This window comes from Oncorhynchus kisutch, linkage group LG15 (genome assembly GCF_002021735.2).
Source record: "Oncorhynchus kisutch isolate 150728-3 linkage group LG15, Okis_V2, whole genome shotgun sequence".
Taxonomy (NCBI): domain Eukaryota; kingdom Metazoa; phylum Chordata; class Actinopteri; order Salmoniformes; family Salmonidae; genus Oncorhynchus; species Oncorhynchus kisutch.
The window spans coordinates 53358316-53375970 of record NC_034188.2 but is presented as its reverse complement, the minus strand read 5'-3'; the positions used below and the strand labels follow the sequence as shown (position 1 = coordinate 53375970).

Below are 17655 nucleotides of genomic sequence, written 5' to 3'. Positions count from 1 at the left end.
AGCAGAATCTCTCCCCTCCACCCCCCCCTTGACACTATCAAACGCCGGCCCCCTCCTCCCGCATTTAATCCCTCCTTCCTCCCTCCCTCACCTCACAGCATTACTAACCACAACCACTGAGCCTCCAGGCTATCACGGATGCCTCCAAATCCCAGCCCAGCTATCTGTAGGTGGGGGCTGAATGAGGAGGAGAGGATAGGGTTCATGGGGAGGGGCAAACCTGCTCCTGGAGCCTGCGAGTTTATTGTTTTGGGGAGATTTTTCATTTCTCCATTTCTCATTCTCTCTCACTTGTCAGTGGTCCGCCTCCTTCTCGTCTATCTCCCTCTCTCTGGGTTGAACACACCAGCCAGAGCAACGCGCCACGGCAACGCAGCAGCTGAGGGGCTAGTGCAGCCTCAACGTCATCTTATCTGGGTTTTTTCTTTGGGGGGGGGGGGGGGGCAGCTTTGCCTTGCTGCTTGTTTGTTTTGATTCCTGCAGCATCTCTCTTTGACTGTGGGGATTTGTGCTTTATTCCTACCTGGACGGGCAGGTCGAGGATGTGGATACGTACCGCCACCCATCACAACTCTATGAGTCGTTCCCGTTAAACGCTGCCTGCCGGTAAATGGAACCGATTTCCCGTTAAATCTCAGGGGACTAGCAGTCGAGGACGAGAGAGACTAGTTCAGAGGATGGGGGTGGAAATATGTGGGTGGCAGGCAGGCGATGGAGATATTGCTTGTACTGATGATGTTGAATGGGCAGGGATATTTGCAAGTCCTTTTGTATGTTTGGCCCTAAATGTAATGGTTAGCTTGCTTTTATAACTAATGTGCCAATGGATTATGTGCTTGTGTTGACGTGTGCTTATGTGTGTTCTGTGTACATGTGAATGAATTGCTGTTACCATATGTATGCTTGTGTGTACAACACGTGTGTCTGCATTCATGTGTCTGCCGTATGTGTTTAATATGCATGTGCTTGACCTCGTGTGTGTGTGTCTCTGTGTTTATGTGTTTTGGATGATTGCTTTTCTATTATTTCCATGGGTGTTCATTTTTGTTTGCATTTATCTCTTAGGTTTTCACATGACTATGGTCATATGTTCAGCCTGAATACGTCTCTGTTTGTGCTTGTACAGGTATTGTGTGCGTGTGTCTCTTATGTATGTGTGCATCTATGCTACTCTGCATCCATCTGTTTGTAGCCTACATTGTCCAACTAGATGACAGTACAAATGCATTGAGTGGCATGATCACCCTGTACTGACAGCTCTGTCCCTTGTCCCTCAGCTTGGAGACTGGGTGGCAGAGAAGATGCTCATGGCTCGTGACACGTCCCGCGATGAGACGCAGAAGCTGCACAAGAAATGGCTGAAGCACCAGGCTTTCATGGCCGAGCTGGCCCAGAACAAGGAGTGGCTGGAGAAGATCGAGAGGGTGAGTACACTACCGCTGGGGCTCCACACAGAGGCTGGGGGTGGGTGTCTACCATGAGCTGATGCTCAGGAATGGGGAAGGGGAGACTGAGCTGGCTGCTCTGTTGGGGGTGGCAGAGTTTTGGGTGTGTGGTTGGGGATGGGGAGGGTAAGTTGGTGTCAACTCATTCTTTACTACGTCATTTGTTTTGTTTTGTAGGTTAGAAATACAAAGTTCCTTGTTACAATGTGATCAGACCAGCATATATACTGTATATAAATCAACTAACAATAGTACCTGCAATATTTGTGGTTCGTAACAATTTTTATATGCTCTTATATGATTTATTTAGATATTCATGATTTCTAAGCCTGTTTGGAGTGTGACACAGAAAACACGCATAAACTGGACGAGAATTGTCATTTGGTTTACCGTTAGTTGAATAAAAGCACAATCACGGGCACTGCGAGTGGATGGTTGAATGTCAGTGAATCGTCTCTAAGAGCTCTGGTGAAACCAGAGATTCCCTGATGTGCCTATTAGCTCACCACGAACAGCTTTGCCTGAAATCTCCACTGGTCACATCACCACATCATATCTATGGGCCCCGCCTGCCCTATCAGATTGATACAAACTGTAATATCAGTGGGATAATTGCTTTAGGCAAGTAACACAAGGACACCCACTGGCTCGGTTGTGGCTCATTGTACCCTGTTATATCCAGTCTATTCCTCCTAACCGGAACAGGGCTGCACTAGGTGCACATGAAGTTGAGTGGGAAAGCGAGCGTTTTCACTGAACACTGTCAGTATGGGAACGTGGAGGCCATTTAGGCCTGAGTATATACAGAAGTGTAATGCAGTGGCGTCAGGGGGTACGATCCATTATAGATAAAAATTCAGGTCATCTGCGTAGATAGATACTGGAGTGGTATTGGAAAGTGCTTACTGCAGCTACTGTACAAGGGAACGATTGCTTGGAGGCGCGCCCATGGGCATGCCGATAAGCTCAGGAGAATAATTGGAAGAATGTTATCTGCATATAGCTCCTCTTACAGTAAATTATTTCTAGGTACAGTATGATAAGCCACATGTCCTCCCAGTGATGCTGTGTACCCAAACAGAAACACAGTTTTCTCCCCCAGGGCCCCCGGCATAACGTTGGTGGGAAAAACAGAATAAACATGTTGCGACAGACACCCTAAACACACCGTAGCACAGCCCTACTGTGTGTATGTGTCTCATCTGAAGCCATGCCAACTGGTGACCTGCTCTGTGTGTTTGTGTGAGAGAGTATGGGGGTTGCCTGATATCTGTCAAATCTGAAAATTATTGAAAATATATTTACACTACATTTGGAAAGTATTCAGAGCCCTTGACTTTTTCCACATTTTGTTACATCACAGCCTTATTCTAAAAGGGATTAAATCCACATCAATCTACACACATAACAAAGGGAATTGTTTTAATTTTTTGCAAATTTAAGTATTCAGACCTTTTGCTACAGGACTCGAAATTGAGCTCAGGTGCATCCTGTTTCCATTGATCATCCTTGAGGTGGTTCTACAACTTGATTGGAGTCCGCATGTGGTAAATTCAATTGATTGTACATGATTTGGCACATATGTCTACATAAGGTCCCACCATTGACTGCGCATGTCAGAGCAAAATACAAACCATGAGGTCGAAGGAATTGTTCGTAGAGCTCTGAGACTGGATTGTGTCGAAGTACAGATCTAGGGAAGGGTACCAAAAAATTCCTGCAGCATTGAAGTCCCCAATAACACAGTGGCCTCCATCATTCTTAAATGGAAGAATTCTGGAACCACCACAACGCTTCCTAGAGCTGCCGCCCGGCCAAACTGAGCAATCGGGGGAGAAGGACCTTGGTCAGGGAGGTAACCAAGAACCCGATGGTCACTGACGGAGCTCCAGAGTTCCTCTGTGAAGATGGAGGAACTTTCCAGAAGGACAACCATCTCTGCAGCACTCCACCAATCAGGCCTTTATGGTAGAGTGGCCAGACGGAAGCCACTCCTCAGTAAAAGGTACGACAGCCCACTTGGAGTTTGCCAAAAGCCACCCAAAGGTCTCTCAGACCATGAGAAACAAGATTCTCTGGTCTGATGAAACCAAGATTGAAATCTTTGGCCTGAATTGCAAACGTCACACCTGGAGGAAACCTGGCACCATCTCTACAGTGAAGCATGGTGGTGGCAGCAGCATGCTGTGGGGATGTTTTTCAACGGCAGGGACTGGGAGACTAGTCAGGATTTAGGGAAAGATTAACGGAGCAATGTACAGAGAGATCCTTGATGAAAACCTGCTCCAGTGCGCCCAGGACCTCAAACTGGGGCGAAGGTTCACCTTCCAAAGGGATCACGACTGTAAGCACACAGCCAAGACAACGCAGGAGTGGCTTCAGGGCAATGTCCATGAGTTGCCCAGCCAGAGCCCGGACTTGAACCCGATCGAACAACTCCGGAGAGACCTGAAAATTGCTATGCAGTGATGTTCCCCAACCAACCTGACAGAGCATGAGAGGATCTGCTGAGACGAATGGGAGAATCTCCCCAAATACAGGTGTGCCAAGCTTGTAGCATCATACCCAAGAAGACACGAGGCTGTAATCGCTGCCAAAGGTGCTTCAACAAAGTACTGAGGAAAGGGTCTGAATACTTATATAAATGTATTTGTCTAAAAACCTGTTTTCGCTTTGTCATTATGGGGTATTGTGTGTAGATTGATTAGAGAAAAGTCAAGGGGTCTGAATACTTACTGAATACTTACAGAATGCACTGTATATTATGGAATCTAGCTTGGAATCCAGACATGTGTAGAACCACAGAGGTTCATGAATATCTCTTTGCTTGACAAATTCAAACACAGGTCAACTCGAGACATTGAGTTTTATCTCTGTTCACGATTCAGGATAATGACCATGGTTTTGTTCTCAGATTGAGACATGAATATCAGATATGCCTTAGAAAGATCTTAGTATTTTAGAAAGAATAGCCTTTATTCCGATATATATTTTTTTAAACCTACACTGCATGGCTTATATTAATACTGTAGGCTATACCATAATATTGAATAGCAGTGGAGAGGTTTTGCATTTGGCATTCATTATGTTTTTCATGGATGTGAACTTTCTATTGTACTTGCACAGCAGACATTTTTCTATAAAACCATATCAGAATAGGTTATAATACTGTCTGTTTTCGCCGGTATTCTGTCTCATATATTTTACTCATCTGTGTTGATACACTCTGACCTGCTTATAGATTTCCCTCTGTAACGGCAACACTGAGATCGCCGTAGGCGAACGTAGCCCTCTGTAAAGGGCAAGTTGGTGGTCTTACGTGGGTGCAAGAATCCATTTCATATAGCCAATGTTAAGACTACCCAAGGGGACAGGCCTAGCAAGCTGTAGCTGTGATAAATCTGTTGGGGCGGCGCTAGTGTTACAACCCAATGGGTTTGAGTTAGGGTAGTCCTGGGAAACATTATTTTCCCCCTCCTGGATTTTCAAGAGCTGTGCTCTCTATCAAACATTTTACCCAAAGCAAATTGGTTATATATGAAAGGGTCTAGGACTGTCTCCAAGGTTTTGAGTAAATAAAGTCTCCGCCTATATAGCAGCTAGAATCTCTGGTGTTACTGAACCTACCAGCCTTCTGAAGCAGGTGATCCTCTTACCCTGTGACTGTCACTGTTCTAAGGTGGTAGACATTTTTACGTGGTGGATTTTCTCCCCGACGTCACATGCCCGGCAGCTGTTGGAAGGTGCAACTTTGCCGGATACGGATATGTGGCCGCGCTTGCAGTGGTTGCCAGGCAACTGCCTGTCCCCTCCCGGCATACCTCATGTGTGAAGGTAATTTGTCCAGCAGGAAGTGACGTATTAAAGGGCTAGTGTGAAGAGTACCAGAAAATGTATGACTTCACTGAAAAATAATGAAAATGTATGCCCTCACTACTGTAATTACAGGGATCCGATGCAGGTGAGACGGCTAGTTGGCTACCCCTTAGTTGCTAGGTCTGTAGATGGCATCTACAGCTAGGGTTCTTGTTTCTAAATGGAAAGTCACACCTATGTCCACATCCACCTTGATATTCTGAAAATCAATACAACGTAGTTGATGGACATTTTGTTACACGATGTTCAATGTGATAACGACCCGGTGTCTTTGGGTGTCGAACCTAATTTTGGAAGTGTAGAATTCAACATGCTTCAGGTGGGATTGTAAACATTGGATCTAGTGCTTGTCCCTGCAGTATGTAGAAGTTGTTACAAATTCGGCCTACCGCTGTTTCTCTCAATGCTATTGTTACCCAAAGCCCAATGGGCTCTTATTTCCCCTTCCCCCTCGCTTTTCAGATACTTATTGTAGATATGAGCCCAATTAATTATGTGAATCTCACCCTTCTATTCTCTAGACCCCTCACTATTATTATAATAGGGACCTCCTGGATAAGTTACAAAGGTGACTCTCTCTCTCTCTCTCTCTCTCACACTCTGAAACAAAAGAGAGAGAATGTGTGTACATCGTGCGTGTGTGTGTTCTGGGTTATATATTATGAAAAGCATTCAGCATTATCAGCAGTGACCCTGACACTCCATTAATAGTGATGCCATAACAACATAATCACTGCCTTTTATAGTTGCAACTCCATCTGTTAGGTCCTTGGCATCCCACGACTCGTATCCTACACACACAAACACACACACACTTTCCTTAACCCCTTTGGGAGTAGAGTTTGACCCCTGTGTTTTTGCAGGCCCTGCAATATACAGTGGGGGAAAAAGTATTTAGTCAGCCACCAATTGTGCAAGTTCTCCCACTTAAAAAGATGAGAGAGGCCTGTAATTTTCATCATAGGTACACTTCAACTATGACAGACAAAATTAGAGAGAAAAAATCCAGAAAATCACATTGTAGAATTTCTAATGAATTTATTTGCAAATTATGGTGGAAAATAAGTATTTTGTCAATAACAAAAGTTTATCTCAATACTTTGTTATATACCCTTTGTTGGCAATGATAGAGGTCAAACGTTTTCTGTAAGTCTTCACAAGGTTTTCACACACTGTTGCTGGTATTTTGGACCATTCCTCCATGCAGATCTCCTCTAGAGCAGGGATGTTTTGGGGCTGTTGCTGGGCAACACGGACTTTCAACTCCCTCCAAAGATTTTTTATGGGGTTGAGATCTGGAGACTGTCTAGGCCACTCCAGGACCTTGAAATGCTTCTTACGAAGCCACTCCTTCGTTGCCCGGGCAGTGTGTTTGGGATCATTGTCATGCTGAAAGACCCAGCCACGTTGCATCTTCAATGCCCTTGCTGATGGAAGGAGGTTTTCACTCAAAATCTCACGATACATGGCCCCATTCATTCTTTCCTTTACACGGATCAGTCGTCCTGTTCCCTTTGCAGAAAAACAGCCCCAAAGCATGATGTTTCCACCCCCATGCTTCACAGTAGGTATGGTGTTCTTTGGATGCAACTCAGCATTCTTTGTCCTCCAAACACGACGAGTTGAGTTTTTACCAAAAAGTTATATTTTGGTTTCATCTGACCATATGACATTCTCCCAATCTTCTTCTGGATCATCCAAATGCTCTCTATCAAACTCCCAGCTCTCTGCAGGTCATTCACTAGGTCCCCCCGTGTGGTTCTGTGATTTTTGCTCACCGTTCTTGTGATCATTTTGACCCCACAGGGTGAGATCTTGCGTGGAGCCCCAGATCAAGGGAGATTATCAGTGGTGTTGTATGTCTTCCATTTCCTAATAATTGCTCCCACAGTTGATTTCTTCAAACCAAGCTGCTTACCTATTGCAGATCCAGTCTTCCCAGCCTGGTGCAGGTCTACAATTTTGTTTCTGGTGTCCTTTGACAGCTCTTTGGTCTTGGCCATAGTGGAGTTTGGAGTGTGACTGTTTGAGGTTGGACAGGTGTCTTTTATACTGATAACAAGTTAAAACAGGTGCCATTAATACAGGTATGAGTGGAGAACAGAGGAGCCTCTTAAAGAAGAAGTTACAGGTCTGTGAGAGCCAGAAATCTTGCTTGTTTGTAGGTGACCAAATACTTATTTTCAACCATAATTTTCAAATAAATTCATTAAAAAAATCCTACAATGTGATTTTCAGTTTTTTTTCTTCTCATTTTGTCTGTCATAGTTGAAGTGTACCTATGATGAAAATTACAGGCCTCATCTTTTTAAGTGGGATAACTTGCACAATTGGTGGCTGACTAAATAGTTTTTTGCCCCACTGTATGGAGCGTGTGAGCCGAGAGGGCGAGTGAGCAGAGAGAGAGAGAACAGTCAGAGCTTCCTAGACGACAGGACATGGTAGGAATGTAGAGGGAGGCAGACAATTATGTCATACAGTTCCATGTTCAACCGTGTCAGGACATTGCTAATACCTAGCTATCACAGTGTCCTCTTAATAGTTAGTGGAACATTGCTGTTAACACCGGTTCTTCACAATATCTTGGCAACATTTTTGCTTTTCTTAATTAATACAAGATACTGTGCTATAATATTATGGAAGGCCAAGTACATCATGTAGACTTGTAAAGTTGACCCAATGGCATTATTTGAATGGTGAGGAGGCAGTAATGCAGATCAGATTGAGGCCTTTTATTTGCAAGTGAAGATTTAGCCACTGAACACCATATACAAAAAGAATTAACTGGACACAAGGAACATAAATCAAATCAAATAGATCTAAAAAAAAAAACAGGTTTCTTTAGATTAACCTTAGCGTATCATTTGTCAAACATGCTCACATTGTATTCATACTTTATACATAAAGGGCACTATTTTGACAAACCTAAAGTAATAGTACATCTTAGCGCTTGTGGCAGCTTTATATGTTTGGGGTGTGTCAGAAATATTTCGGACATTTTCACAACCAGAATTATGGGCGCTTTAGCTGGCGGTGTCGCAAAAGGGATGAGTTTTTGATGAATGATTAAGTTGACAGTTTGTCGACGCTTGGTCTCTCAATGGCCTATCAGAGCGTTGTCATCAACTCCAATTCGAATGTTAGTCCGTTATAGCCTAGTTCAATAGCCTGCCCAATATTTGTTAAATATTTTTAACATGTTTGCAGTCTACATTATTCTAATTGCATTGCTTTGATATGGAAATACATTGTTAAACAGTTGTGCGACTATAGTATGCGTTGGTTGAAACTCAATGTTAAATTCAAATCTCCCAACCAACATGATCCGAGAACCACTATACCGGATTTTTGACAGGGTCATAAGCATTAGGATTGTCAGACAATGTTTTGCCCAAACCTAGCTCAAATTCTAGACATCGGATTAAAACGAGGCGACATAGTCCATAAAGTGACCATTAGACTTAGATCCATTTGGACTGAAAACGTTTTTAGGTGCAACAGTTTTGATTCAATTCACAATTTAGTGCTCTCACGTGCACATTTCTGTCCAATATAAACCAATGATGTGCTACCTTTTTTTTATAGCATTTCTGACAATGCTAACATCTTTCCTGCTGAATTTGAGTTCCAAAACCGGGTGCAACTCGTTTTCTACGCAACAGTAGCAGCTAGCTAGTATAAGGCTAACAGCTGTAGCTAGCTAACTAACGCCGGGTTGGATGAGAAGCAAAAGGAAGGTAGCTAACAAGCTAGGTATATTGTGCTATGGGAGGTTTTTCACAGGGTTGAAGTCCAAATCAAATACAATTTTATTTGTCACATATTTAGCAGATGTAATTGCGGGTGTAGTAAAATGTGTAAACTGCTGACCTGGACAGTTGTGTGTAACCAGAGCACAAACAAATAAACTATTGATTATCCTTGGATGCTATTATAGGCAGTTAGATACACTGAACTTGGGGAAACCGCCACGCTGTTAATTTATAATACATATGCACACCAGAACAGACGCATGACTGTTAGAAGATCCAAATTCTATTCCTTACCTTATGTATTAATGTCAATGCAATTTTATTTTCGTCATTATAATCCACATTTGCAAGTGTCAAGTTCATTTTCACTGTGTACCCAAAAACCTGAAGTTGCCTACCACAAGTAAAAAGTAGCACCCGGGTGCGGGTTGCACATAATGATCATTAAATTTGCTTGCGAGACTTGTGTGCAGTCAAAAGAAAATGCCACGCTTGCTAACTCCGTTAGCTATATGTGATCAAATGAAATTGTTTTAGACTCTTGTTTTTCAACAAGCTAGAGAAATAAACATTCACTCAGTACAGAGTGAAAGAACAGAGACATTGTATTATTGTGAGACCACCTCCTCTAAGTGTATGAATTAGGCTGTTTGAGAAGGTTGGAATCCTAAGCAACCTGCCTACACATCATTGGAAGTACAACAGACCAACATACAGTGCCTTCAGAAAGTATTCACACACCTGAACTTTTTCCACATTTTGTTGTGTTACAACCTGAATTTAAAATGGATTCAATTGAGATTTTGTGTCAGTGGCATTAGACACAATACCCCATAATGTCAAAGTGGAATTATGTTTTTAGACACTTTTACACATTCATTCAAAATTAAAAGCTGAAATGTCTTGAGTCAATTAGTATTTAAGCCCTTTGTTATGGCAAGCCTAAATATGTTCAGGAGTAAAAATGTGCTTATCAAGTCACATAAGTTGCATGGATGATTGTGCAATAATAATGTTTAACATGATTTTTAAATGACTACCTCATCTCTTTACCCCGCACATACTGTACAATTATCTGTATGGTCCCTCAGTCAAGTAATGCATTTCAAACTCAGACTCAACCACAAAGACCAGGGAGGTTTTCCAATGCCTTGCAAAGAAGATAACCTATTTGTAGGAGAGTAAAAAGCAGGCACTGAATAACCCTTTGAGCATGGTGAAGTTATGAATGATTCTTTGGATGGTGTATCAATACACCCAGTCACTACAAAGATACAGGCTTCCTTCCTAACTCAGTTGCCGGAGAGGAAGGAAACTGCTCAGGGATTTCACCATGAGGCCAATGGGGTCTTTAAAACAATTTAATGGATATGATAGTTTTTTCCTAAGGATAGATCAACAACATTGTAGTTACTCCACAATACTAGCCCAAATAACAGAGTAAAAAGAAGGAAGCCTGTACAGAATACAAATATTCCAAACATGCATTCGGTTTTCAATAAGGCATTAAAGTAAAATTGCAAAAAATGTGGCAAAGAAATTACCTTTATGTACTGAATACAAACTGTTATGTTTTGGCATGGGTACCCAGATCCTCAAAGTTCTACAGCTGCACCGACTGGTTGCATCACCGCCTGGTATGGCAACTGCTCTACATCTGACCGTAAGGCACTACAGAGGGTAGTGTGTACGGCCCAGTACATCACTGTGACCAAGCTTCCTGACATCCAGGACCTACAGTATATACTAGGCAGTGTCAGAGGGATGCCAAAAACATGGTCAAAGACTCCAGTCACCCAAGTCATAGACTCTTCTCTCTGCTACCGCACGGCAAGCGGTAAAGGAGTGCCAAGTCTAGGACCAAAAGGCTCCTTAACAGCTTCTACCCCCAAGCCATAAGACTGCTGAACAACAATGAATAAAATGGCCACCCAGGCTATTTACATTGACCCCTGCCTCCCCCCACTCGCTGTTCATTATCAATGCATAGTCACTTTACAAATAACCTCGACTAACCTGTACCTCCACACATTGACTCGGTACCGGTACCCACTGTATATAGCCTCGTTATTGTTATGTAATTTTCTTGTGTTACTTTTTGATTAGATACATTTTTTTGACTTCAGTTTATTTAGTAAATATTTTCTTAACTCTATTTCTTGAACTGCATGATTGGTTACGGTAAGGTTGTATTCACGGTAAGGTTGTATTCAGCGCATGTGACAAATACAATTTCATTTGATTTATGTTTGTGGCAAATCCAACACATCACTGATTACCGCTCTTCATATTCTCAAGCATGGTGGTGGCTGCATCATGTTATGAGTATGCTTGGGAGTGTTTTTAGGATAAAAACACAATTAATAGAGCTAAGCACATGTAAAATCCTAGAGGAAAACCTGGTTCAGTCTGCTTTCCAACAGAAACTGGAAGACAAATTCACCTTTCAATAGGACAATAACTTAAAACACAAGGCCAAATGTGACCGACAGGCTGGATTCGTTTAAAGCTTGGGAAATCTTTTTGTATCCAAATCCGGCTTTAAACTTCTTCACAACAGTATCTCGGACCTGCCTGGTGTGTTCCTTGTTCTTCATGATGCTCTCTGCGCTTTTAACGGACCTCTGAGACTATCACAGTGCAGGTGCATTTATACGAAGACTTGATTACACACAGGTGGATTGTATTTATCATCATTAGTCATTTAGGTCAACATTGGATCATTCAGAGATCCTCACTGAACTTCTGGAGAGAGTTTGCTGCACTGAAAGTAAAGGGGCTGAATAATTTTGCACGCCCAATTTTTCAGTTTTTGATTTGTTAAAAAAGTTTGAAATATCCAATAAATGTCGTTCCACTTCATGATTGTGTCCCACTTGTTGTTGATTCTTCACAAAAAAATACAGTTTTATATCTTTATGTTTGAAGCCTGAAATGTGGCAAAAGGTCGCAAAGTTCAAGGGGGCCGAATACTTTCGCAAGGCACTGTATGTTGACTCCTCTTGATGCCTGCTGGCACGTATTGCCATGGTACCCCCAGCATAATCACGTGACTGTGTCTGGTCCTCCCAGGCAGATTTATGCCTTCGGGCCTTCACACATGGAGTAATATTGACACAATAGCTTCCGTGGACACAACCAGCCAAACGCAATGGCCACACTTGATGTAATTATAATTCAATAACAGATGTTTGATATTGCATACATGATCACATAGTGACGATTCAGTTTTTCCTTGCCATCTGTTATTTGTGTGGTCATAATGGTAATTCAAGTTTTCCTGGTCCTTTTGGCTACTGATGAACTTGTTTTGAACATTTGTACTGACAAAGTCTACGAGTTGGGTAGAATACCCTTGCTGCACCTCTCATCCGGTGATCAGGAAAGTAACATATGCATGCTGAGATATTTTGGCCCTGTTGGGAGTGTGTCCCTTCACAGTACAGCTGGGATGTGCTTCTCCAAATGAGGACATCCTTTGTGTGGGCAGATCATGAGAAGACGGTGCTGGATCAGAGGGAAGAGGATACTCCACTGACGGTGCAGCCGTTAAGAGCAGCGGCAAAGCAAATGTCCTCCCAACTGGAGTATATACAATAGAGATATTTCTATGCTTTCTTGTTCTGAGCCTTAAGCAGAAGCAAGTACTGTGTTTCAGGGGAACGGGACTGTTTTTAACTGATCACAAAGGGAACTAACTAACTAGCATTTCAATCCTTCCACATGAAATGCACTTAACTCCAATCAGCGAATTACATTATAGTGGCTTGAAATGCAAATAGATTTTTTTGTGGGGGCGGCCCTATAGGCTCTTTATGGTGCCTTGGGGAAATGGTGAGTTCAGGCAGGCCATCCTTGTTTTATGTCCTTGAGCGTAATATCTGTGAGCTCTGCTGTGCTGACTCACTCAGATCCAGCCCCCCCACACACAACCCACCTCTGACAGAGAGTGAATTACAATGGGGGGGGGGGGGGGGATGTTAGATCATGGGTAAGTTAAATCTCCTCTCCGGTCGTCACTGGCTAATGTCTCCATGGCGGTGAAAATTAAGTGAGATGATTGCGTAGTTTACAACCCCCGTTGCTCGGAACACTTGCGTGCACTCAGGCGCACAGGAGAGAGAGCAAGTGTATGTCTGTCTGCCTCTCTGAGTCTGTGATGGTTTGTCACGGCAGGCAGCAACTCAGTGTGCTCTCCTCTCATTCGCTGGCTCAGTCTCTGGGGTTGCGGTTGTTATGCGATTAAGCTAGGCTTACTGGAAAGAATCGTGACTATGCAGAGAGCTTTTATATCTGGGTCTATTCTGAAAAGACCTGAGTGTGTCATGAATGAAATCAACAAGAAATGAGTCAAACCTGAAACCTCCAAACCGATGAAGACAGACAAAGGAGAGATCCATACCAGATGATTCAATCAGGAAGTGAAATTATGTTAAGAGAAGTGCGTTTTATCTGTGAGCTCAGACCTCTAAAGGTGAAGTGGTTTTCTGGGCTGCCAGGGCCAAGCAAGCCCTCCTAACCCAATTTGATGTGCACTGATAGGCCAGTGTCAGGAGCAGCTGGTCTGGAGCCCAGGCTGTAGCCTCCATAAAGGTGTACCACTGAGTCACAGCTCAAGCTTACAAGCTAACAATGGAAGGCATTTTCTATGTCATTTTACTTGATTGCTTAGAAACCATTTAATTTACCTACCAGATTAAAGATCTAGAAAAACCATAGCCAACTCCGTATCAATCAAATTTACATCAGCAGGTGTAACAAAGTGCTTAAATGTATGCTCCCATATGGTAAACTGCCAACGTGGTAGTCACAAATTATTTCTGCCTATGATGGAACTATTTACAGAATGATTTCAATGGATAAAATCCTACATTTACGACAGTAGATTGTTTATGACACCAATGTTCCATAAGTGATATGAGACTTTATTTTTCATGTTATTATAACCTCCACTCATCAATGTCTAATAACTCTAACCCCCCCCCCATCTCCCTTTCTCCCTGTTCCATCTCCTCATGCTCCCTCTCCATTACCCTAACCTTCAACCGCCATCCTATATCTCTCTCAACCTCTTCTTCCTATCCTCCACCTGCTCCCCCCTTCCATCCTCCAGGAGGGCCAGCAGTTGATCCAGGAGAAGCCCGAGCTGGGCCCGGTGGTGCGGAGGAAGCTGGGGGAGATCCACGAGTGTTGGCAGGACCTGGAGAGCACCACCCAGGCCAAGGCCCGCCAGCTGTTTGAAGCCAACCGGGCTGACCTGCTGGTGCAGAGCTACACCAGCCTGGACCATCAGCTGCACCAGCTGGAGGGACAACTGGGCTACGTGGACCAGGGTCAGGACCTGACCAGCGTCAACAAGCAGCTCAAGAAGCTCCAGGTCTCTTCCTCTTCATTATATGGTCCAACTACTGTTACAGTTTTTGGTTTTGTGATCAGTTGGGAATATTTTTGGGTATGGTGAAGCTATTGTCATACATAATGAAAATGTAGGTTAAAGTTGAATATCGCAGTGTATTCTCTATATACAAAAACCTAGGGTTGTTCTGTGTGAACAACCTATATAGTAGGAGGTGGTTCAGGTTTTTTTCCTGTCCAGGATGCTCTACCTCTGTTCTGTCACTACTACTGGTTCCATACATCTTATCAGTTCATCATGCGTCTCTCATTCTACTCTCCAACAGCATGCTGCCCCTAGGGGCTACTTGCAGTTCCCTTTCAGCCTGTAATTGTGCTTTGTGTACAGTATGCTCCACCACCCAACCTCCATCCAGGGGTACAGTAACCTTTTCACTTCAGTTCATTTCTCTCATGGGTACTCTAATCTTTCCTTTTCTTTCCTTTCCTTTCTTTTCCTTGAATTCCTTCCTTTCCTTACTTCCTTCCTTCCTTTCATTCTTTCTTCCTTCCTTTCCTGTCCTTTCCTTTTTCTCTCTTAATTTCTTTCTTTTATCCCTCTTTATACTCTAATGCTAGTATCTTTTTCTTTCTGCTTCCTTCCAGCCACTACCACTCACTCATCCTGTCCTGCTGTTCACCCTGTGATCTATGGTGTGAGCAGAATCACTGTCTCATCCTGTCCCGCTGTTCACCCTGTGATCTATGGTGTGAGCAGAATCACTGTCTCATCCTGTCCCGCTGTTCACCCTGTGATCTATGGTGTGAGCAGAATCACTGTCTCATCCTGTCCCGCTGTTCACCCTGTGATCTATGGTGTGAGCAGAATCACTGTCTCATCCTGTCCCGCTGTTCACCCTGTGATCTATGGTGTGAGCAGAATCACTGTCTCATCCTGTCCCGCTGTTCACCCTGTGATCTATGGTGTGAGCAGAATCACTGTCTCATCCTGTCCCGCTGTTCACCCTGTGATCTATGGTGTGAGCAGAATCACTGTCTCACCCTGTCCTGCTGTTCACCCTGTGATCTATGGTGTGAGCAGAATCACTGTCTCATCCTGTCCCGCTGTTCACCCTGTGATCTATGGTGTGAGCAGAATCACTGTCTCATCCTGTCCTGCTGTTCACCCTGTGATCTATGGTGTGAGCAGAATCACTGTCTCATCCTGTCCCGCTGTTCACCCTGTGATCTATGGTGTGAGCAGAATCACTGTCTCATCCTGTCCCGCTGTTCACCCTGTGATCTATGGTGTGAGCAGAATCACTGTCTCATCCTGTCCCGCTGTTCACCCTGTGATCTATGGTGTGAGCAGAATCACTGTCTCACCCTGTCCTGCTGTTCACCCTGTGATCTATGGTGTGAGCAGAATCACTGTCTCATCCTGTCCTGCTGTTCACCCTGTGATCTATGGTGTGAGCAGAATCACTGTCTCATCCTGTCCTGCTGTTCACCCTGTGATCTATGGTGTGAGCAGAATCACTGTCTCATCCTGTCCCGCTGTTCACCCTGTGATCTATGGTGTGAGCAGAATCACTGTCTCACCCTGTCCCGCTGTTCACCCTGTGATCTATGGTGTGAGCAGAATCACTGTCTCACCCTGTCCCGCTGTTCACCCTGTGATCTATGGTGTGAGCAGAATCACTGTCTCATCCTGTCCCGCTGTTCACCCTGTGATCTATGGTGTGAGCAGAATCACTGTCTCACCCTGTCCCGCTGTTCACCCTGTGATCTATGGTGTGAGCAGAATCACTGTCTCATCCTGTCCCGCTGTTCACCCTGTGATCTATGGTGTGAGCAGAATCACTGTCTCACCCTGTCCCGCTGTTCACCCTGTGATCTATGGTGTGAGCAGAATCACTGTCTCACCCTGTCCCGCTGTTCACCCTGTGATCTATGGTGTGAGCAGAATCACTGTCTCATCCTGTCCCGCTGTTCACCCTGTGATCTATGGTGTGAGCAGAATCACTGTCTCACCCTGTCCCGCTGTTCACCCTGTGATCTATGGTGTGAGCAGAATCACTGTCTCACCCTGTCCCGCTGTTCACCCTGTGATCTATGGTGTGAGCAGAATCACTGTCTCATCCTGTCCCGCTGTTCACCCTGTGATCTATGGTGTGAGCAGAATCACTGTCTCATCCTGTCCCGCTGTTCACCCTGTGATCTATGGTGTGAGCAGAATCACTGTCTCATCCTGTCCCGCTGTTCACCCTGTGATCTATGGTGTGAGCAGAATCACTGTCTCATCCTGTCCTGCTGTTCACCCTGTGATCTATGGTGTGAGCAGAATCACTGTCTCATCCTGTCCTGCTGTTCACCCTGTGATCTATGGTGTGAGCAGAATCACTGTCTCACCCTGTCCCGCTGTTCACCCTGTGATCTATGGTGTGAGCAGAATCACTGTCTCATCCTGTCCTGCTGTTCACCCTGTGATCTATGGTGTGAGCAGAATCACTGTCTCACCCTGTCCCGCTGTTCACCCTGTGATCTATGGTGTGAGCAGAATCACTGTCTCATCCTGTCCTGCTGTTCACCCTGTGATCTATGGTGTGAGCAGAATCACTGTCTCACCCTGTCCCGCTGTTCACCCTGTGATCTATGGTGTGAGCAGAATCACTGTCTCATCCTGTCCCGCTGTTCACCCTGTGATCTATGGTGTGAGCAGAATCACTGTCTCATCCTGTCCTGCTGTTCACCCTGTGATCTATGGTGTGAGCAGAATCACTGTCTCACCCCGGAAACTCTAACATTTGGCTTCATATGGAAATGTATGAAAATCTCCACTCCACTGTGTGTGTCTGTGTGTCTGTGTGAGACTAAGAAATGGTCCTGTCTATTAATTCAAGGACCATTTCTGTCAAAATTAGAAATAATGTTCCCATGTTTTGTTTTATTTGTGATTCAATGGGGTAACATTTGTGTAAGCCAATAGAAAGTGTGCTTATTCTCGTGCTAGTCTCTGATATGTGTCTCTGAGAATGTCAGGGGATACATTTAACCAGATAGAAGGTACCGAGGCAGCCGTCCCAAAGGCTCTTTTCCTCCCAATTCCTAAGAATTCCCAAAGTCAAATCGTCATGTGAATTCGTAAGGGATTGATCGGCCTCATTCTGCCTCCTACTCTAATTCACTTTACCATGGCACCCATGCAACAACTCTTTGCATCTGGCCCACTTTTCGAAGTAGTTAGC

General features: G+C 44.1%; 1 protein-coding gene across 4 annotated transcripts in view; it reads left to right on the top strand.

Annotated features, from left to right (window-relative positions):
• The window catches only part of LOC109904770 (spectrin beta chain, non-erythrocytic 4), a 62221-nt gene that overhangs the window by 31092 nt on the left and 13474 nt on the right, over window positions 1–17655 (top strand). For 3 of the 4 annotated variants that reach the window (XR_004203102.1, XM_031790497.1, XM_031790496.1), the window contains exons 19-20: window positions 1278–1424; window positions 14187–14450. Coding sequence is in view for 3 of the 4 variants with exons in the window: in XM_031790497.1 (XP_031646357.1) it covers window positions 1278–1424; window positions 14187–14450 (411 nt within the window). In the remaining variant the exon portion in view is untranslated. Of the gene's footprint in view, window positions 1–426; window positions 607–1277; window positions 1425–14186; window positions 14451–17655 lie in introns of those variants that run through there. The other variant, XM_031790498.1, reaches the window with a different exon arrangement.